At 45.5% G+C, this 23,288-nt stretch overlaps 1 protein-coding gene across 4 annotated transcripts in view; it reads right to left on the bottom strand.

Moving 5' to 3' along the window:
• Nucleotides 1-23,288, bottom strand: part of DOCK11 (dedicator of cytokinesis 11) — a 163,680-nt gene that overhangs the window by 89,759 nt on the left and 50,633 nt on the right. For all 4 annotated transcript variants that reach the window (XM_081896893.1, XM_081896891.1, XM_081896892.1 and 1 more), the window contains exons 15-19: nt 20,919-21,041; nt 18,829-18,905; nt 15,118-15,308; nt 13,360-13,425; nt 12,943-13,035 (exon numbers count right to left, since the gene is read on the bottom strand). In XM_081896893.1, the coding sequence (XP_081753019.1) occupies nt 12,943-13,035; nt 13,360-13,425; nt 15,118-15,308; nt 18,829-18,905; nt 20,919-21,041 (550 nt within the window). The remainder of the gene's footprint in view (nt 1-12,942; nt 13,036-13,359; nt 13,426-15,117; nt 15,309-18,828; nt 18,906-20,918; nt 21,042-23,288) is intronic.

Here is a 23,288-nt window from a genome sequence, read left to right as displayed (position 1 = left end):
GTAAATAACCCCCTTTCTTATTCTACTAACTGCGCTTCCAAGCACATCCCAGGTGGGGGCAGCAGCTGCTCCAAAGGAGGAGCTGAGCAGCATCATGAGGAGGGAGGGCTTTAGGAGACAAAAAGTGGGGAGCAAATAAATGAAAGGAGAGCAAACACACTCTCCTCCACCATGGCAATATTCCTGCCCAGCTGTTCAAAGAAGCAATTGCATAAAGGAAAGTGGGAAAGCAAGGCCAGAAGTCTGGCAGCATGCCGGAGTTCTCATGCCGCCCTCCCAAAGCTGGACAAAGTCAAGCTCCCAGGCTCTGGCGGGGTCCTAGAGCCCTAAGCTTGCGGCTTCGGGGAAGGCGGTGCTTTCATGCTGCCCTGCAAATGATGCATAAAATGAACTGAGTTCGGAAATCTTAATATTTGGGGCTCTCAAATGGATCTTTCAGATGACGGCTTGTCTCATTTTTGTACCACCTCTCGGCTCAGCGCCCTCTGTAGCAAAACTGCTGGCAAGGCAACCGCTTTACAGGCTTCAGGCTTTGGGAAGGCGGTGCCAGGTTTTGGCAGCATCCCAGCACCCGCCTTCCAAAAGCCACACAAAATGGATGCTGTTTGTAATCTTTCACAAAATGGCGCCTGTGCAGGTCCAGTTTTGCTGGGCGATGTCTGACATCGTGATATGTCAGCTGCTAAACATTGCGATACACGGAGATGAAACCAGGTTGGAAATAATGACGGAACTATGTAGAGCCGAACGGAATAACATCTGCGCAACTACTACTACCTAGGCATCCAAAACATATTAATGTCTTCTTATCTTTAACGTATTGTTACAACTGCTATTTTAAATGCAGATCTATTTTAAATTAGCACATTTCCCCAAAAATCTAACCTGTAGAGATGATTATTAGCTTAGAAATCAAATGTAACATGAGAGATTGTTCCCTAATGGATGCAAGGCGAACATACAGGAGACAAGGGAGGAAAGAGGGTTAAACAACAGGGCATTGTTCATTTTTATTTTAAAACTAGCAATAATCCCACTATATTGTCCAAGCAAGATCCAGCTGGGGACAGCAAGCATTCAAAAGCAAGGGATGGACAGCAGGACTGTCGTCTTGCCCCACTTGTCCTGGGGTGTTCTGACATGTGCTAATCTTTTTCTGGGGTGGGGTCCATTCATCAGAAATACTGGGGGGCTGTATCCCCCCCTCCACTCAATGCCTATGCTGGGCAGCAACATGGGGGGAGTTGAAAGGGGCTTCCTGCTCTTGTGGTTTCACGAGGGTGACATCTTCGGGATGGCGATGCCAGGGTTCCGGAAGCATGTGAAAGCCCTCAGGTTGCCCTCCCAAAAATGGATAAAATGGACAATTTTTGGCCTTTGCTAATCTTAAAGAGGCCAATATTCTGGGTCCCCAATTAATCTTCAAAATCATGCTCTCAATTTTGCACCACTTTGGTTGTGGGAAGCCCTCCAAAATCTGCACAGACAAACGCAAAACAGACAGATGCACCAGGTGAATGAAGAAAGGAGGCTTAAAGAATAGGGCAACCTCTATTTTTATTTCTTCAACTCAGCAGTAAATACCCTCAGCTGTGAGAAACAGCCATCTGAAAGGGTGGGATGGGCGGAAACATGGGGGGCTTTAGGAGGCTAGACAGAAAGGTGTTCTTGCTCCTGGGTGTTAGGACATACATAGGAAGTAAATAAATAAATGGAGAACAGAGGAAACTCATTTTCCATGTATTTATTTCACCCAGCTACACCTGCACCAAGTTGCAATCCTGTAAGAATAGGAGCCATAGCTGCTGTGGTAAAGTTGGGCAAGTGCTTACGAGGCCTCCGGATTTGGGAAGGCGGTGCCTGGGCATCCCAGAGCCCACCCTCCAAAAGCCACACAAAATGGAGGGCTTTGTAAACTTTCATAAAATTGTGCCTTGCAAGTCCAATGTTTGGTGCCCTCAGGTGGAGCTTCTGAATTTTGCAACAGCTGATATTATAGGATGTGTGAAATATCACTGCACTATGTAGCAATGAGAGTAGAAATAATGGATTGTGAATAGCATTAAGTATTGCAGGAGGAATATTCCCTACAAGAAAAGCATGTCCTACAGGTGATGTATTCTGTCACATATGAGGTTCTGCTACTCAAACAGGCATGGAGATGAACATTGTGGTATATCACTAGCTAAACATCATGATATATCAATAAAACACAATGTCTGAATAAGATATAAGGAAGATATATATTCAATGTCTGAAATAAGGATGGAAGTTTATAGAGGGGAAGTCCAGGCAACTGCTGCTACTTAGGGGTGTGCAACCTATACTTTTTAAATGTATCTTTAACATATCTATGATTTCTATGATTTTCTTGATATTTATACACAGATCATTTCTAAATTAGCACCCTTTCTCTGAAATCAAACTGGGGGAGAAACTGAGACACACACACACACTCACAGAACAGAAGAAAGGAGGAAAGGGACTGAGATAAATAAATTTAAGGTCTTATATGTTTATATAAAGGATAAATGTTCATAACTGCATATATAAACCACATGTCTGAAACCCCACAGAAAAAGTCCTGAAACCATTTTGTCCCTCCAAAATTGACCTCAAGTATTTCTCTGTAAGGTCGAAGGAAAATGGAAAAGCCTCCCCATTGTCTTTTCATTCACAAATCCTGTCTGAAGGGTATGTCTGTGTATGAATAGGGTGAGCCTGTGACCTGGCCCAGGAACTAAGTATTTATCATTACAAAAGACTGGCCAGGCTCCCCAGGGTATCCAATCAAGTGACCATTAACAGGTAACCTGCCAGACAGGAGATAAAGAAGGCACTCATATTTCTGGTGTATATTGCCTTTTCTGTGATGTATGTATGATATTTCTGGGAGTGGTCTTGGACTGCAGGCTCTTCTCAGGGTCTTCTGTTCACACTCCCATTTCCGCAGCAGCATGAATGAATGAATGAAAAGCCATTCACTAACCTAATGAAACTCATGGGACAGTCCTGCCTGTCTTCATTTGAAATCCATTTCTGAAACAGCAAGCACATTTGCTTTTGCTGTTTGTTTGTTTTAAAGAAACCTAACCGTAGCAAATCCTTAGGGCTGCTATACGCCTGAATTCTGCAGGTGCTTTGTTGACATATTGCTACAACTGTTGAATACAGATCGTTTTTTAATTAGCACGCTTTCTCTGAAATCAAACCCGTAGAAGTAATTAGTAGCATAGATATGGTGAGAGAAGGTTCCCTAGTAGACATGAGGGAGTGGCTACACCCTTTCACAAATATACAGTCACTTAAGGCAGACCTGATTTTGGGAAGGTGGTGCCAGGGCTCTGGCTCCATCCCAGAGCCCTCATTCTCACTCCCAAAGACAAGCACACACGCGCGCACACACACAAACACAAGAGACAAGGAGGAAGAAGAGTTTGGATTTGATATCCCGCCTTTCACTCCCCTTCAGGAGTCTCAAAGCGGCTAACAGTCTCCTTTCCCTTCCTCCCCCACAACAAACACTCTGTGAGGTGAGTGGGGCTGAGAGACTTCAGAGAAGTGTGACTGGCCCAAGGTCACCCAGCAGCTGCAGGTGGAGGAGCGGGAGACGCGAACCCGGTTCCCCAGATTAGGAGACTACCGCTCTTAACCACTACACCACACTGGAGGGGAATAGAGTAGGGCTGTTGGATTTCAAAGGCGGGGGGGGGGGTTCCGAAAGGCGACGCTTTGTCCTGGATCCTAGGCAAGTCAATCAAAAAATTCTTTTGTAAAAAAAAAAAAAAGGCTCCACACCTTTTGGGTTGGCAACCCTACTTAAGCATAAATCTATGGAAAGAAAGAAAATGTTGCATGGCTAGCAGTCAAAACTTTGCTGCTTCCCTTCCTCATCCCCACCATAGCACATAGAATGGCATGGTCCAAGGCAGAGGGGAAGGGTGTTAGCCTCTGCATGCCCCTTCCATGCTCAGTCCTCCAAGTCCCTCCTGGTGCCATCAGCTGGCCCTGGGCTACGTGGAGTGACTTGCACACATAGTAGGTCCAGACCCTCCAAGTGCCCCCATTTTCCAAGGATGTCCCTGATTTAGAGAAGCCGTTCTTGTTTCTGATTTGATCCCGGAATGTCCTGCTTTTCCTTAGGACGGCCCTGTTTTCATTGGAGAAATGTTGGAGGGTATGGAGTTATCCAACTCCAAAGCTGTCTGAAGGCAATCCTGCATAGGGAAGTTTTCTTAACGTTTTCTTATGTTTTTATTTATGTTGGAAGCCGCCCAGAGTGGCTGGTGCAACCCAGTCAGATGAGTGGGGTATAAATGGTAAAATTATCATTACAGAATGGGACGTCCCTATTTTCATCAGAGAAATGTTGGAGGGTATATAGGTCCCTCCTTGAAACAAGAAGACTGAGGGAAGGAAAGGTCAGCAGATTGCAGGTACAGGCTATTGTCCCCCAGGTTTTGTTTCTGTGGATGAGCGACTTCCTTTCCTGAGCAGATCTTGCCCTGTGTGAGGGCAGGGGGTGAGGGGAACAGATGTTTTGGTGGTTGTTGCCAAAATATTGGGAAATTTTGGAACAAGAGGGAGATAAATTAAAATTGCAGAGCTTTGAAAAACTAAAAAACAAAGTGCGAGATTGGCTTCATTATTATCAAATAATGGAGGCATACAATTTGGACCAGAAAATTGGCTTCCAGGTGGAAAAATCAAAATTGGAAACAGAACTGTTAGATCCCAAAACTAAGACTCTGTCAAGGATGTATAACCTGCTGCTGAAATGGAATACTCAGGATGAAACGGTGAAATCTGTTATGATTAAATGGGCACAAGATGTTGGACACAATATTATGTTGGCTGACTGGGAACAGTTATGGACCACAGGTATGAAGTTTACGGCATGTAATGCCTTAAGAGAGAATATTATGAAAATGATATACAGGTGGTACATGACACCAGTCAAGCTTGCAAAAATATATTATTTGCCTGATAATAAATGCTGGAAATGTAAAGAGACTGAAGGTACATTATTTCACCTTTGGTGGACGTGCCCAAGGATTAAGGCTTTCTGGGAGATGATCTACAATGAAATGAAAAAGGTATTTAAATATACCTTTTTGAAGAAACCAGAGGCCTTTCTCCTGGGCATGGTCGGCCAATTGGTGCCAAAGAAGGACAGAACTTTCTTTATGTATGCAACAACAGCAGCAAGAATACTAATCGCAAAATATTGGAAGACACAAGATCTACCCACCGGGAAGAATGGCAGATGAAGTTGATGGACTACATGGAACTGGCGGAAATGACTGGCAGAATCCGAGACCAGGGAGAAGAGTCGGTGGAAGAAGATTAGAAGAAATTTAAAGATTATCTACAGAAACATTGTAAAGTTAAGGAATGTTAGAAGGATGCTGGAATGAAGTTATGTGGTTTTAGGAGTAATGTTACAAAGGAATATGTAAAAATGGATTGTTAATACAGTGGTGCCTCGCAAGACGAAATTAATTCGTTCCGCAAGTTTTTTCGTCTTGCGAGTTTTTCGTCTTGCGAAGCACGGTTTCCCATAGGAATGCATTGAAAATCAATCAATGCGTTCCTATGGACAGGTCCGGGGGACAATCTGTCCCCCGACCTCTTCTGAAGGCTGGGGGGGGGACAAGGGCTTTTTTTCCCACCGCCAGCCTTCAGAAGGCTGTTCTGAAGGCTGGCGGTGGGAAGAAAAGCCCTTCTCCCCACCTCCCGCCCCGCAAGCTCAGGGGACAGGAGGGCTTTTCTATCGACCGCCAGCATTTTAAAAGCCCCCGGGACAGCGGATTTTAAAATGCTGGCGGACGGCAGCGAAGCCTCCGCTGTCCCGGGGCGATTTTAAAATGCTGGCAGGCGGCAGCGAAGCGTTCGCTGCCATCCCCCAGCATTGTAAAAGCCCCCGGGACAGCGGAGACTTCTCCGCTGTCCTGGGCGATCTTAAAATGCTGGCGGGTGGCAGCGAAGCGTTCGCTGCCAACCCCCAGCATTTTAAAAGTCCCCGGGACAGCGGAGACTTCTCTATCCCGACGGCTTTTGAAGGCCGGCGGGGGGGTGAAAAAGCGAAGGCATTAAAAGCGAAGGCATTTTAAAATGCTGGGGGACGGCAGCGAAGGGTTCGCTGCTGCCCGCCAGCATTTTAAGATCGCCCGGGACAGCGGAGAAGTCTCCGCTGTCCCGGGAAGGCAGGCGGGGGGGGGAAGCAAAGACTTTCGCCCCCCGCCGGCCTTCAGAAGAGGTCCAGGACCTCCCGACGGCCAGCATTTTAAAAGCGGTCCGGGATAGCGGGAAAGCGCAGCGCAATTCCCTGCTATCCCGGACCGCTTTTAAAATGCTGGCGGTGGGGAGCAAAGCCTTTCGGCCCCCCGCCGGCCTTCCTGGACCTCTTCTGAAGGCCGGAGGGGGGCGAAAGGCTTTGCTCCCCACTGCCAGCATTTAAAAGAGGTCCCCGGAGATTTCCCTATGGGCTTTCTTCTTGCGAAGCAAGCCCATAGGGAAATTCGTCTTGCGGAACAACTCAAAAACGGAAAACTCTTTCGTCTTGCGAGTTTTTCGTTTTGCGAGGCGTTCGTCTTGCGGGGCACCACTGTAGGTGAGAATGTAAAGTTACAATATATTAAGATAAATTATTAAGATAAAAACAAAGATGGAAAGGATTTGCTGAATTAACTAACTGAACTAGACCACAAAAAAGGGAGGTGTGAGGAGGTCAAGGAAACAAGCAAATGAAAGATAAGATAAGGAAAAATTGATTTGTTTTTAATTGTTTCTATTTTTCTGTATTTTTTGTTTTATTTTCTTTTATTTTTGTAATTTTGTTGAAACTTCAATAAATATTATTATAAAAAACAACAACAGATGTTTTGGTGGTGGTTGTTAATGTGCAAAACTGCCTTGTACCAAGTCAGGTTATTTCTGCACCTGTCCTAGTATTGTCTGCTCCAGGGTGTCATGCAATGGTATAGTCCGATCTCCAGATAATGAAGGTAGATGTATTAGGATAGGTCTGCCTCCAGCCAGGGCAAAGCAGGAAGGAACTGAAACTCCGATGCAGGAGGATCTTCCTCAGTTAATTCACACTGCCTCTTTTTATAATGAAGGCAATACTTTCACCACGTATCTCAATCAGAGATTAGGATTTTTAATAGAGCACAAAACTGCTCCTCCGCAACTGTCTCCACTAAAAATGATTTAGAAAAGAACTCTTGGCTGTGGGCTGCCAATCCTGGCAAATTCCCAATTCCTAGCTATGGGTGGTGGGATTGTCTCTTTGCCTGAGTTCATTGGGACATTCTGTGTAATAAATCATTTAAATATGCACGAAATGTTTTGCACATGTATATATCCACATTGTTATGGATTGGTGTTGAATTTTATTTGCTGAATTTTATTTACGAGGAAATAGGCAACTGAAATAAATGGGGGGAAGTTTATTTATTGTCTATTTAATTTTTGAGGGACGCGGGTGGCGCTGTGGGTAAAACCTCAGCGCCTAGGACTTGCCGATCGCATGGTCGGCGGTTCGAATCCCCGCGGCGGGGTGCGCTCCCGCTGTTCGGTCCCAGCGCCTGCCAACCTAGCAGTTCGAAAGCACCTCCGGGTGCAAGTAGATAAATAGGGACCGCTTACCAGCGAGATGCAGCTTGTCACGCTGGCCACGTGACCCGGAAGTGTCTGCGGACAGCGCTGGCTCCCGGCCTATAGAGTGAGATGAGTGCACAACCCTAGAGTCTGGCAAGACTGGCCCGTACGGGCAGGGGTACCTTTACCTTTATTTAATTGTTTGGGTGTTTCCACTTTCAGCTGGTGACTTTTCTAAAAGTGGAGGTGAAGACTTGGCCAGAATATATTAGGGATATGTGCAGAACATTGACTTATTTATTTAGTTGGGTTGCCATATTTCAAAAAGTGGAAGTCTGGACACAAAAGTTGAGTTTTTTTGGCAAAGTTATTTAACTTTTTTGTTTTGGGCTAAATAAATAAAGTTTTTGAGCTATTTTAAAGGAAATTTGGCAAAATATACACTTCCAACATGGACGTATGGGAGCCAAAGGGCTTCCAAAACAGTTTTACAGATCAATGAAAAAAAATCTGAAAGACAGGACATAAAAGGAAAAGGGAAGGAGGAGGAAGGAGGAAAGCAATAGGCTCAGGCACTAGTTCTTAAGGTTATAACGACCAGTTGGAGTGAAAAAAGTGCAGGGAGCTTGATGGAACGACTGCTCCTAGGTGACGGATGCGGGAAACCCAAAAGCAGCTCTGAGGAGCAGTGATAGAATAACCCTGCTTCCTTTCTCTCTCTTTCTATTCTGCAGCCTGGGGGAATATTGGCATTTACTCAGTACCAATGGACATCTATTTCCAGCATGGCCTACTTTCAAAATATTTCAATCTAAGCCCTGATGCTTCACCCATTGTGCCATTTTAAGTCACACTATGTTGTGCACATTCAAACAGCATTCTTATACAAGAACATTTCTCTCATTGTTTATCTGCATTCCGCCTGCAAATGCAAAAGAACCATATTAGGGACACAGCCAACACTTGGCTATGTGTATATTCTGGACAAAATGGCCACCTGGAGTTTCCAGTGTGGCACCATGGCAACCTCATGCAACTCCTAGGTGCATGCCCAGACCATTTGCCCTCCCATTTTTAATGTGTTTTTTTTTTTAATTGGTGAGTAACTGGAAAGGACATACAGACACCCAATGAGTTTTCCCATAATGTCTCTGGATAGGGAAGGAAGAGAAGGCAGACAAGCTAGGGGCCACCAGCCATGCTCTGGTCAGACCTCACCTGGAGTACTGTGTCCAGTTCTGGGCACCACAGTTCAAGAAGGACACTGACAAACTGGAACGTGTCCAGAGAAGGGCAACCAAAATGGTCAAAGGCCTGGAAACGATGCCTTATGAGGAACGGCTAAGGGAGCTGGGCATGTTTAGCCTGGAGAAGAGGAGGTTAAGGGGTGATATGATAGCCATGTTCAAATATATAAAAGGATGTCACATAGAGGAGGGAGAAAGGTTGTTTTCTGCTGCTCCAGAGAAGCGGACACGGAGCAATGGATCCAAACTACAAGAAAGAAGATTCCACCTAAACATTAGGAAGAACTTCCTGACAGTAAGAGCTGTTTGACAGTGGAATTTGCTGCCAAGGAGTGTGGTGGAGTCTCCTCCTTTGGAGGTCTTTAAGCAGAGGCTTGACAACCATATGTCAGGAGTGCTCTGATGGTGTTTCCTGCTTGGCAGGGGGTTGGACTTGATGGCCCTTGTGGTCTCTTCCAACTCTATGATTCTATGATTCTAACCCTCTTCCACCCCAAACTTTTGAAAGCAGCTTATTTTAATGCTCCTGTCTGTGCTGCAGGGGGCGGTCTCCGAGAAAAGCTTATGGCCAGATCCCCATAGGCTCTGTTCACCCTCCGTGATGGCTCCATGCGTGCCCTCCCAGCGTGCGTCTCCACTCCAAGTTCCCCATCCACAAGGAGGGCACAACACTTGGTCCACCCCAGAAGCCAGAAACCCATGCTACATCACTGGTTACAACTGTTACTTTAGATACAGATAAATTTAAAATTAGCGTGCGTTCTCTAAAATTAGACCTGTAGAAGTAATTAGTAGCATAGTTATCAGAGGCAAGGTGAGAGAATGTTCCCTAACAGACACATGGGAGAAACAGACACGGAAAGAAAGAAGGGGAGAAGGGAGGAAAAAGGCTTAAAGAACAGTGCATGGTTGTTGTTGTTGTTGTTGTTAACTCAGAAGTAAATAACTGGTTCAGACCGGTGCCTCCCTCAACCACATACCAGCCTGGAGTCTACGCTTAAAACAAGAAGCCCATGGTATCTATTTTGCTGAGGAAAGTTCTTGGATAGGCTGTTTCCTTCAGCTCTAGCTCTTGTGTTTCGCTACCCCCTGCAGAAGTGAGGGAAAGGCTGAGAGCCACACGGGTGGCAGGAATCACGAGAGAAGTGAGGACCAGCCTCATGGCTTTTCCCACATCGAGACTTTTTACACAGAGCATACATATCATGATTCACGATATATCACAACATCAAATATGAAACTGTTGCCACGATGTGGACTTCAAACCGGTTTTGGATGAGCAATACATTACCTGGCCCTAGGTGTCACATTTGTCAACAATAGCTTTAGTCTCCAAAAGCAACAGTGGAGGCACCCGAGGACATGAGAGAGGCAGAAAGTAGGTAGCACCCAGGAGCCGATGGTCTCAGGCACTGAGCAGCCTTGGGCACAGTCTTTGGTCCCTGCCCGCCTGGGCCAGGTAGAAGTGGCCAGCCTACCAGGCAGAGTACAGGTCCGGCAAAACTCATAGCTATTGGTCTTAGGCCACTAAACTTGACAGAACACAGCAAAACAACCAAACTCCAACTGATGGTCATGTCTCTAGACATCCTTAAAGTCTTTGATTGTCTTGAATGGAAATACTTAATAGAAGTATTAACCAGCTTGAAATTTGGCCATAACTTCCTACAAATCCTTTAACAAATTTACTCTAAGGCTTCAGTGAAAATCAGAATCAACAATCTGGATACCAACAACGTAGAAATTCGACGAGGCACAAAACAAAGATGTTCATTGTCCCTCTTTTTATTCATCTTGACCCTTGAACCCTAAGCAATCCAAATCTGAACAGCCCCTGATATCAAGGGGGTGGAAAAAAAGGCAAAACCTACAAACTCGGGCTCTTTGCAGATGACCTGTTGGTCACAACCCCAGACCCCATAAACACACCAACCACATTAACCAAAGATATTGACACCTCCGCAATGATATCAGGTCTACAGGAGAACTTCACAAAATCTGAGGCTATGCACTTCAACATAGCCTGAAAGAATTTACTAACATCACAAAAATAACACTCTGCCACACCAAATTTAGATACCGTAGGGTACAAATAACTAGAAACTTCAACAAACTATACCCTCAAAACAATCAATCTCTGAAAGAAAATCAACAAAGGCCTGAAGAGATGGAGTAAAACCAACTTTACCCTCCCAGACAAAATAGTCATGATTAAAATGAAAACCCTCCTGAAGCTAAGTTACCTTTTCCAAACCCTTCCAATCTGGATTCCTCCAACCCAAGTCTGTAAGTAGCAGAAAAACTACACCCATTTATCTTCTCACACAAGAAGCCATGAACAAACTCCAAATCTCTGCACCCCCCCTCCTCAGAAGGAGGATGGCGAATCCCCAACACAGAATTATACCACATCACTTACCAAGTGCAACATATAATCCCATACTTCCTAGAGGGTGAAACAAAACAATGGGTGCACATGGAGATAGAAACAACAAAAAACGGCCTCCACTGTAGAGTATTCATTCCTGCAAAACAAATGAAGGAAAATTCCCACAACACTAAACAGGTTCACACTGTCTATGTTTAAAGCACGCAAGGAGAAAGCAGGAAAACTGGCCCCATTCCCACCCCCACTAATTCCCCAGGCCCATTGCCACTCTTGCACCAGGCATCCCAAAGCATCCAAATAAAGACCTGGCAAGCTAGAGGCTTATACTGCCTAACCAATTTTTACAAAAATGACAACCCCATATCAACATGGGGAATACAAGGCAAACTAAGGGATACTTTAATACTCTGGCTGACCCATCACCAACTACACACCTTCTTGAACAACCCAGCAACAGAAGCAGCAGCCACCAGGCAGCTGACTAACTTTGAAAAACTTTTCCTAAGAACAGAAGGTCACAGCAAAAGGGTGGCATCTACAATATATAAAATACTACTCCAAGACACTACAAACCCCTTCACCACAATAAAAGATCAATGGGAGCATGACATAGGATATGAAATAAACTCCACCCAATGGTCAAAAATGTGGTGTAAACCACCATTTAAATCCATCTCAGGCAAAAGAAGAGAACTCGCTGGACAGATGATACCTAACACCACAGAAGTTGGTGCCAATACACTCAGGAACCTCATCTGAATGCTACAGAGGCTGCACCTCCACACACACATGCTTCCACATGTGGTGGGAATGCCACAAAATTCAATCCTTTTTTATATCATTGGTGCAGGAAATCTGCAAAATAACAAAAAAAGTAATAGAAGCAACTCCAGAATTTTCCCTGTTAAATATATTCCAAGCCAACAATGCACATTCACATAACAAGTCACTTACTCTCAGCAGCTAGAAACATCATAACTAGACACTGGACGCTGGTACCAAAACGTATGGGAAACTTCCCTATTAGAAAAGTTAACCAACAAACTTAAACCAGCACAGGGACAAGCAAAGGAGGACACCTTCACCCAGGTGTGTCTCCCTTTTATCATACATACGGCACAATACAGTGATCTATCCCCCCAAACAGCATACAAATCAATATGACTAATCTGACCCAACAATCCATATGCACCCTTCACACAAGTAATTTTGCATTTCCAGACACACCGCTTGGCTGCAGGTGTGCACTGCAAAATTCAAAGCAGTGGGGAGCTAGGACAGTGGCTGCATTTCAGCCCTTGTATTCTCTTGGAAAGTGCAACTTCAGTAAGCCAAATTTCAACAGCTAACTGAATCGAATTTATCTTCTGGAAGAGACCCAATGATCCTAATGCCATTAACCTAGACCCAGTGATTTTAATGGGTCTATTATACTGCTATTATACTGTCTCTACTGTAACCCAATCTGGGATTTGTTTTTAAACAAAGAGCAGGTTATACATTTATCTAACAAATAAAGAATTCACATATAAGCATTTGAAAGTTGACCCAACTTAGAATGCAAACCATGAATGTCGACTCCCTAGCGAATACCACATTTTGTTATGACTTCCCTGCGCTTCCAGAAAACTCTGCCAAGTCACTCAAGCCCCTTTTCTCATGCTTAAATTCCTCAGAGAAGATGTGTTGGGTTTTTCCTCTTACCTCATCATAGAACTCTGGATTCTGGTTATGATGCAACACACAAGTGTAGGTGCTTGATGTCAGGAGGGGCCCACCAGGCTTGCCATAGAAGCACTGCAAGAGATAACAGAAATATAGGGGTGGTAAGAGGAACACACCTAAAAGGGCATTGTTTGGTCATGCAATGAATTGGCCACAAAGGTAACTTCATACATCTTTAGCAGTGATGTAACGGCATACCCAAAGGTTGCAATCTAGGTTTGCCAACCTCACTGCCCCTCACATGCTCTGAGCATAAGCATGTAAAAAGAGCCTGGCTGGTGGATCAGGCCAAAGGAGCCCCATCTAGTCCAGCATTCTGTTCTCAGAGGGGCCAACCAGGGGCACCAATGGGAAGACCACAGGCAGGACCTGAGTGAAGAGCAACTGGAAATTTACCTTTAAAGCTCTGGCGTCCCCTTCATCGGAGTCTTTGAATTCCATGCGGACAGCAATGTTCCTTGCCTACATGTAGTTGGGAGAATGGTTGGATTCAGAGAAAATGTTTTCTTGCACAGATCCATCTTTCCCTACCCTTCACCCAAACCAAAACTGATTTTGTGATTGTGTGCACACACTCAAACACATACATATACATTTCTGCTCCACAAGATTCTAGCTCCACTATTGCAAATTTAACAGGCTGAACCCATTTTTAAATTATTTGTTTAATAATAGATTTTGTAAAATCTGCTAATCCTGTCTCTGCTTCCAAGGGTTTATGACAACCACCCCCAAACCTGGTACCCTCCTGGTGTTGCTGGACTACAGTTCCCATCAGCCCTGACCATTGGTCATGCCAGCTGGGGCTGGTGGTTTTTTGAAATTTTTTAATGATTGTTTTTTGTGCCTTTATGATGTCAATAAGCAGGGAGTTCCAAAGTGTGGGTGCTGCCATTCAAAAATATTGATTTGTGGCACTTGTAACAGTGCCAGTTTTGCAGATTGATTGGTTGAGTGAGCATATTTGGAGTAGGGTGATTATCTTACAGGACCAAGCCAGAAGGAAACTACACAGAGCAAGCTGGAGTTAACTGTTTCTTAGCAAAAACATGATCTGCAAAGGAGTGTCAGGTCTGAGCCCAGCAACCCATATCTGCTGGTCTTGACCCCATGCAGCAGTTGCTGAGACTGAAGGTCCCCACCTTCCAACAGATGTCTAAGTCCCTTTCTCTCCAGGGTTTTCCCCATGCAATCTGAGATTGCACCTGCGTGAAGCTAGCTTCTCTTCTGCCCTCTTCATGCCTCTCCTGGTTCTGGGAGACCAGGGAAGAGGGGAGCTTGTTTCAGCAGGAGGGGGAGATACTCATGACTCTTCACCAGCCAGACTCCTCTCTGCCTCTTGGCCTCCCTCCTCTCCTGCTTCAGCTTCTGCCTCTGATTCTGGACTTCACTCTGCCACAGATTCTCACTGCTCACTAAACCCTGTTACCTCTTCAGCTTCTGACACCTTCTCTTCCCCATCTTCTGCTTCTTCTCCCTGTGACCACTCATTGTTCTCCCACTACCACTCCTCGAGCTCTGAGGTTTCTTCCCTTGAGGGTTCCCAACATTCTTCTGCAACCAGTCCGTGACAATATCTCAGGTTGTCAAGGGCCTTATATTCTAACAGATTCACCCTGAACTAGGTTTGGCAGCAAATCAGCAACCAGTGGAGGTCTCCCAGCAAAGGTTTCATATGCTGACAGTCTCACTCCTGTCACTAATTGTGGCACAGCATTCTGCACTAACTGCAGCTTCTGGATCACATGTGACGGATGTCCCCCACACAGAGCTTTGGAACATAGGAGAAAAATCTCATCTGCAGGTCAGAGGGTTGTCCCTTGAAGAAATCAAGTTTTCCTGTAAGGGACTTTGCCTGGGAGAGGTAATCTGGCAGCAAAGGCTAGAAATGTTGCTTTGGGCCTCTTTCAAAACAAGTCACTCACTTGGAGCTATCCATGGTGCTGCAAGTCCTGACCTGCCTTGCTGTGGCACCAGAACAGCACGGTCCAATACGACTGCATTTCCCCCATCCATTCCACAATGCGGTTCCACTCCCTGCTCAATGCTACTGAATTGTTCTTCAGCTACATTTCAAACTTGCAAATATAAATAAATAAATAAATAAATAAATAAATAAATCTGTGGGCCTGGCTCTGTTGTTTTCAAGCTTACCTTGGCAAATGTTTTCTGGCTGTCATACTTCAAATGCAAAGGATAGACGTAGAGCTGGTTTTTGTAGATGGTGAAAGGGTAGCAGTACTTGGCGATCTCAGGGATAAACTCTTCCACTTCGACCGTAATGCTGTCATCCTGGCCCTGCATCTCAAAGGGCTTGATGGGAATGTAAGAGGCCGTGACACAGTCTAGATGGGAAGCAAAGGCCGCAGGTTGGTATCTTGTTTTCACATAATGCAACAGCAAAAGAAAAGGTACCTTTAACTTGGGTCATATAGGCCTTGTGAAGATGCAACATTTAACCATGGTTAGCTCCAGGCATGGTTTGTTACCTTAACCCTGATTAAGATTGCAAACCTATGGTGACTCAGCATATCAGCCTCCCCACTTCTTAGGACTTGTATAAGGAGACATTCAAAATAACTACTTGTCACCCTGAAAGCAAGGAGATAGCTCTAACCACAGTTTACTTAGCATGTATATGATGCTTAACCAGAATCAGCAACAAGCATAGTTGCTGCCTTAATCCTAATTATGTTCATAGCCCAAACCAAGAGCAAAACCACAGCTTATGTTGCTGAACTGTGCTCAGCCCTCTGGAGAGCAAAGCACAGGAGGACATCAGGGAGACCATATTTCTGTGGATTTCTTCCCCTGCTAGCTCTGCATCAGACAGCCACAGCAATAAAAGTTATCACAGCAGCCTGGTAGCTTAATTTCCCTTTCATGGCTGAAGTCACCATACTAGCAAACAATGGTTAAAGCAGATTCCCTCTCTGCTTACAGAATAACTTGTGGGGACTAGCTGGTGTGTCTCTATATTATTATTATTATTATTATTATTATTATTATTATTATTATTATTTGAATATATATATGCCCTCTGGAGGCTCAGAAGAAAAGGAAGGAAAGGTAACCCAAGGCAATCCTATTTGTGCTGGTAAAAACAAAATCAAAGCAGGAGACTCACTGCTTATTATAAATGTATTTATAATCCAAGGTTGCTCAGAACCTGAGACCAGCGGCTGTGATTATTATGGGACTTGCCCCTTGCCTGGCAGGCAGGCAGGCAGGCCGCTTCTATCTGGCCCAGGAAGACGAGGCCGGGATGAAAAGAGTTATAATCCTATAAGCAAGTATGAGGAATGGATATCAAACTTGCCATTTGGGTGCGGGGGAGGGAGGTATTTAGACAACATTTTAATTCAAATAGCAGCTCTCTGTCAGCAAACATATGTATTAATATGTATTGCAGGGGGTTGGAGTATATTACACTTGGGGTCTCTTCCAACTCTACAATTCTATGACTCTATGATAAAGACTAAAACTTATCCCATGCATCAGGATCCTGATGTTAGTTCAATACTGAAGCTCTGGTCACAACTAGACTGGCATTTCCTAAATCTGGGGAAGCCCCTACAATGGCTGGAATTCCTGCCTGAAATTCAAGTTCTATTTACATTATTCGGCTGGCCAGTTACGAGTGACCAGCCACAGATCATCTGGGCACCTCTTCCTAGAAGAATCATCATTGGAATTTGGACTTTCCCCCTTGTTCCCCTTTCCACCATTCACTGCCTTTTCCCCTTATCTGTGCTGTAGGGAAGGAAATGTGAAGCGCCAATCTGGAGCAAAAGACACTGAAACAAAATAAAATAAAATACAAAATAAAAGACACTTGAACAAAATAGATTAGGTGAAGGGCCAAAATTGTGGGATGTAAAACTGCTGTCAAGTACAACATTCCTACAGTGGACATGCTAGGGGATGTTTTGTCCCACTCAGGAGAAGACTTCCTGTTTCCTCCTGAGCTGGACAGACTTGAAGAAGGTGCGGTCTGTTGTACTGGCATGGAGGAGCCCACGGCCTCCATGTTCTGATCAGTGTGTGTTTGGAGAAGTGACTGCTTAGTCGCAGTCACTTGGGACTAACTTCTTTATGGAATAGTTCTAGTTGTTATGTAACCCAAGTCTGCCTTCAGGGATAGGTCTGTGAACCTGAATGAATCTGTGAGTAAACTACTTTTATATTAACGTGAATCAGATTCTACTGTTTCTTCTTTTTAAGAGGGATTAGAAGGGATTTTACCAGGAAGGAATCTTTAATAGTAAGACTCAGATGAGTCAGCAACAAGCTACTCACTGCGTAATATTAAAAGGGGAATGTTTGGAACTTTGCTAGAATACGGAACTTGCTAGCGCAAGTTAGGAAGGATATCATTGAATAATATAGCCTCTCATGCCTCCCTAATCATCCCCATAAAAATCATTCCCTTGGAAGGTAGTGAGCTAGTGTCTCCCACTAGCTATGGTCTTGGTCCTGAAGGGGTTTGTCTAAGAAAAGAAAACTACTCTTCCAAGTCCATTTCTTTAGCATTCGTATTGCTGTAAAAGCAAGTTTCCGAACTCAAGTTCCAACCTTGATAGCTGCTCCTTAATTGTTTAGTTGCTGAATCCAATAGGGACTTATCAAGCTCAGAACTATTCTAGTCCTGATGTACCTTCAAACCACCACTAGCTTCAGTTTCTTTGCTGGTGGTTCGTATCTGCGGGGCTACAATCAGAATTCCTCTCTCCATTAACTTGACTAGTGTGCTGATTATTGTATTCACAGCCAGAAACTTCCTCTTCCAATGTGTTCATTCTGTGAAAGATTCCCTCCACTGTTTGTTTAGACAAGAGACCTTGGTCATGTAGAAGTTCCCTTCTCCAGTTGCTGAGTCACAATAGTCCAGCAAATATTACTGGGCTAAATTTGGCAATGGAGTTCTGGACCATTTATCTGAAGAACTGCAGGTCTATGCCTTGGCCCAGTATACCTGAAGCAGCATCTCCACCCCCATCGTTCAGCCGGACACCGAGGTCCAGCTCCAAGGGCCTTCTGGCAGTTCCCTCACTGTGAGAAGCAAAGTTACAGGGAACCAGGCAAAGGGCCTTCTCGGTAGTGGCACCCACCCTGTCCCTCCCACCAGATGTCAAAGAAATAAACAACTATCTGACTTTTAGAAGAAATCTGAAGGCAGCCCTGCTTAGTTAAGCTTTTAATATTTGATGAATTATTGTATTTTAATATTTTGCTGGAAGCCACCCAGAGTGGCTGGGGAAACCCAGCCTGAAGGGCAGGGTATTATTATTATTATTATTATTCATCACCACCATGATTATCATCATCATCATCATCATCATCAACAACAACAACAACAACAACATGTGGGAATTATGCTAAAATTGTTAAAACTGCAGACTACCCTTTGGGCAAGATGAAGTGACCAACCATTCCTTATCAGCTAAATGCTAAGCCAAAACAGCTGATATCTCAGTGCCTGCCCAGTTAAATTGTATGGCTTTTAAGCCCACATAAATGTATAAGAGATAAAAACAGATATCCTCCTTGCCTGTATATTGCAATTAACACTGCTGAGCCAAATGACTTTAAAATTATTCAGAATAAAAACAAATTAAAACTAGAACAGACCGCAGAGCTCAAAGACAAGCAGACTTACTTGTCGCCATCTTCACCTGGAACCCCTAGTAATATTTGTGATGAAACTGTGAGAATTTTGGGAGAACCTGCAGGAACCTGTAGTGTGTCAGGGATTCTGAGACTTGGACTAGCAATATCATGCCTGAGAATGGGACCCAGCCTAGTGGACTGGGACTGTGTGTACTAAGGCCTGAAGGCAATTATTATTAAAAATTAGTTCCTTACTTGCAAATTCCAGTGGAATGCACTCTAGTGTAATATTCAATTGGCCGGGTATCACTTGGAGTTTTGTCTTTTCTGGTCTGCATGATAAAGAAGCAAGGAAATAAAGACAGAACAATAAGTCAGGACAGAAACTACACAACACAGCTGGAAATAATTGAGGTGATTCTTTAGCCAGAGGACCAAATTAACCGAGTCCCCAAAAAAAGAACACTCAAAAACTTTGTCTTACATCGACGAGCCCAGAGTACAGTGATCCCTCTAATCGCACAAGGAGAATCCCAAAAGAGCTGGTTCAGACCCAAATGCTCCCCATCTTCCAAATCATGTTTTGGATTTTATGAATGAGCCTGCGGCTGACGTGCTCCCTCGCCCCTCCCTTTGAGAACTCTGGTTCAATTAGTTACTTCCTATTTTGTGCCTATAATGGCACCAATAGTTTGTTCTCAATTAGAGGTAGCCAATATGCATCCCTCCCATCATCCCTGACCACTGGTTATGTTGGCTCGCGCTGATGGGAGTTGTAGTCCAACAGTTGTAGTGCATCTGGAGGGGGAAATGTTCAAACTGACTTTTCTAAGAGTCCAGCTCTTGGGTCAGGTGGATGAAAACAAAAACAACTGGGGGGGAATACCCTGGCCTCCTGCCTAATGAATCTGTAGTAAAGAAGACCCATTTCTGGCTGAGGGGGGTCAAGCTGTGCCTGGGATGGGTCACTGCAGGCTGAGGATCCTGTGATGAAACTGTCATTGCCTTATCGCAGGAGCTTGTCAGGCTTTACTCACACCTTATCTCCCTGGCACTCTGGCTTTCTATGTGCAGGGATTTTTCTGGTAGGGAGGAGGAGTATCCTGTCACATGAGTACAGTGGTACCTCTGGTTACGTACTTAATTCGTTCTGGAGGCCCATTCTTAACCTGAAAGTGTTCTTAACCTGAAGCACCACTTTAGCTAACGGGGCCTCCTGCTGCCACTGCACCGCTGGAGCACAATTTCTGTTCTCATCCTGAAGCAAAGTTCTTAACCTGAGGTACTATTTCTGGGTCAGCGGAGTCTGTAACCTGAAGCGTCTGTAACCCAAGGTACCACTGTATCCCAGGGAGGGCTAGGCCAGCATTGGATGTGTGACCTGTGAATGGTGTGGGGATCAGCTTTGGATTTCTGAAGGTGAGCCTGTTGCTGGGTGATGCCCAGTTGGCACTGAGTCCATGGCCAAATGGGTTCTGCCTGGTGATGGTTCCCCACTTTGCCCTGCCCAGCAAAGTGAACCTGTCCCTCTTTATTAACTTTCAGGAGGAATTTAAAAACATCCCTGTCTATCCAGGCATTTGGTGGCTGGAAGACACTGCTTCCTAGCAGCCAGGAAATTCACAACTTTGAGAGTATGTGAACGTTTTCAGCTGCTTTAAATATGCTGATATTTTATTCTTAACTGTAAACTAAAGGACCCCTGGACAGTGAAGTCTAGTCAAATTCGACTATGGGGTGCAGTGCTCATCTCCGCGTTCAGGCCAAGGGAGCTGGCGTTTGTCCACTGACAGCTTTCCATGTCATGTGGCCAGCAGGACTAAACCATTTCTGGTGCAACGGGACACTGTGATGAGTGGTAGTGCATGTAAAACACTGTGCCCTCTGGCACTCGTTTCCATAAATTTACCTTTCTGCCACAGCAGTACCTATTTATCTACTCACACTGGTATGCTATTGAACTTCCAGGATGGCAGGAGCTGGTACAAAGCAACAGGAGCTCACCCTGTCATGAGGTTTTGAACTGCCAACCTTCTGATCAGCAAGCCCAAGAGGCTCAGTGGTTTAGACCACAGCGCCACCTGCTCCCTTTACCTTTACCCTGTACTGCTTTAATGTTGATATGTTTGCCACCCTGGGTTCCTTTAAGATGGAGGGAGAGATATAAATTTATTTATTAAATAAATAAAGTGTTCCAACCCGATTCTGAAATTCTGCACTCCTCACTCTTCCATTAGATAACACAACCAAATCTGGCAATGCCTAGATTCAAAGATATGAACATCCTCTCCAGACCCATCTCCCCTTTACAAGGGTTTACAGGTCCTTGCCCAGCTGACACTTACTTCTTGTACTCTGCCAACAACTTCAGGAGATCCTCAGCAGAGAGTTTGCTGCTGTCTTGCTTATAGATGGGGGAGAACTTCCCTTCAAGGTCCAAGGTGCCCTGGGAGTCTTTGAAAACAGGTCTGGGGAATGGCAAAAGGAAAGCAGAAGGTGCGTGAGGCTGCACAATGCATTGATATTTTGCCCTCCTTTAATATTCCCAACAGTGCCTTTCCTGTGAGATCAGAGCAATGCTTTTGAGGCTTCCCGTTTCTCGGAAAATACAGCTTAAAAGAGAACATGCTGGAAGATCAGAGGGAGGAGACAATGGCGCAGGGCCTTTGAAGTGGTGGCTCCCCATCTGTGGATGTTCTCCCTAGCGAGGTCCACCTGGTGCCTTTTTGTGGACATATTTTCAGCACCAGGAAAAGAATTACCTTTTCCTATCAGGCTTTTGGCAGACTGAGATGATGTTGTTTTGTTACTAGTGTGCTGCCAAAGCTTCCTGTGGCTTTTAGAGGGGTTGTTTTAATGACATGATGTGTTTATGTTGTTGCTTTAAAACATGCAAGTTGCTTGAAGACCTTTAGGTTGAGAAGTTATTTAAAAGTCTCAATAATAACAATAGTAATAATAATAGAACAGACATGGGGAACTTGCAAAAAAACCCTTCAGATGTTGCTGGACTCCAACTCCCATGCGTCACAGACTGCAGAGCCATTGGCAAAGCCCAGAAACATCTAGGGGGGCACAGGTTCCCCATCCTTTTGTGATCATTCGACTGTACTTTTCAGGAAGAGTGTATCTGGCACTGCCAGAGACATCCATACACTCAGCCTAGGCTTGAGCCCAGGGAGGTCACTTTGGTGCTGCTAACACAGCAAAAAAAATGCAGGGCAGGGGGTGGGGGGAGCCGTTATGAGTTACCAATCTCTGCAGCCACAGCTGGTGTTCCAATACTCCACTGGTTTATCTTTGCCACTGGAGCTGAACTCCGTTCTTTTTTTGAGACAGATGGATACCAACTAGAGTCCTGTGGCTTTAGGTGAAATTTTCGCTTTCAAGCCACTAGGGGTCAGGCTCTTCCTAAAAGTACCCTCGGCTAGGCTACACTTGGTTTACTAATACAGTGGTACCCCGCAAGACGAACGCCTCGCGAGACGAAAAACTCGCAAAACGAAAGGTTTTTTCGTTTTCGAGTTGCCTCGCAAGACGAATTTCCCTATGGGCTTGCTTCGCAAAACGAAGCTTGCCCCGGGGACAGCGGGTCTTCTCTTTTGAAGCAAGGGGCGGCGGGGAGATCGCTTCTCCCCACCGCCCCTTGCTTCAAAAGAGGTCCGGGGGCAGCTCTTCCCGCTGCCCCCGGACCTCTTTTGAAGCAAGCGGCTGCGGGGAGATCGCGTCTCTCCGCAGCCGCTTGCTTCAAAAGAGATCCCGGACCTCTTTTGAAGCAAGCGGCTGCGGGGAGATCGCGTCTCTCCGCAGCCGCTTGCTTCAAAAGAGATCCCGGACACCTGCCCCAGCCGCCGGGCTTCGTAGCGCTGCTGCGAAGCCGGGCGGGGGGGCGGGAACACCTGCCCCAGCCACCCCGCTTCGGAACGCTGCTCCAAAGCGGGGTGGGGGGGCGGGAACACCTGCCCCAGCCGCCGGGCTTCGTAGCGCTGCTGCGAAGCCGGGCGGGGGGCGGGAACACCTTCTGAAGGCGGGCGGGGGGCGAAAGTCTTTGTCCCCCCTGCCTGCCTTCCCAGGGGCTTTTAAATCGCCCCGGACAGCGGAGAAGTCCTCCGCTGTCCCAGGTTTTTTAAAATGCTGGGGGTGGGAAGAAAAGCCCTTGTCCCCGCCCCCCAGCCTTCAGAAGAGGTCCGGGGACAGACTGTCCCCGGACCTGGTCTGAAGGCGGTTTCCCTAGGAACGCATTAATTGATTTTCAATGCATTCCTATGGGAAACCGTGCATCGCAAGACGAAAAAACCGCAAGACGAAGAGACTTGCGGAACGAATTAATTTCGTCTTGCGAGGCACCACTGTAAACTAATTTTTTATTATTATTATTATTATTATTATTATTATTATTATTATTATTATTATTTCTACCCTGCCCATCTGGCTGGGTTTCCCCAGCCACTCTGGGCAGCTTTCAACAGAACATTAAAAACAAAAAGCCAGTGGTTTTTCTGGATGGGTCCCCGCTTCGCCGTAGCGGGCGACCCGTTTCAACGGAGCTACCCTCTCCCGTTCAGGAGCTGGCAGCCATTGCCGTTCGCGCCGCCTCCGGAAGTGAAGCCTGTGGTCCTGAGACCCGGCGGGCGCCAAAAGCAGCCCCTAAAACGAAGAAGGGACCCCCGTAAGGGGCTCCGGACCGCGGAGGGGGTAGCGGCGCTGTGGGTCGT

Source organism: Podarcis melisellensis (assembly GCF_964234715.1).
Source record: "Podarcis melisellensis genome assembly, chromosome: Z".
Taxonomy (NCBI): Eukaryota; Metazoa; Chordata; class Lepidosauria; order Squamata; family Lacertidae; genus Podarcis; species Podarcis melisellensis.
This window is presented reverse-complemented; position numbering and strand designations above follow the sequence as displayed.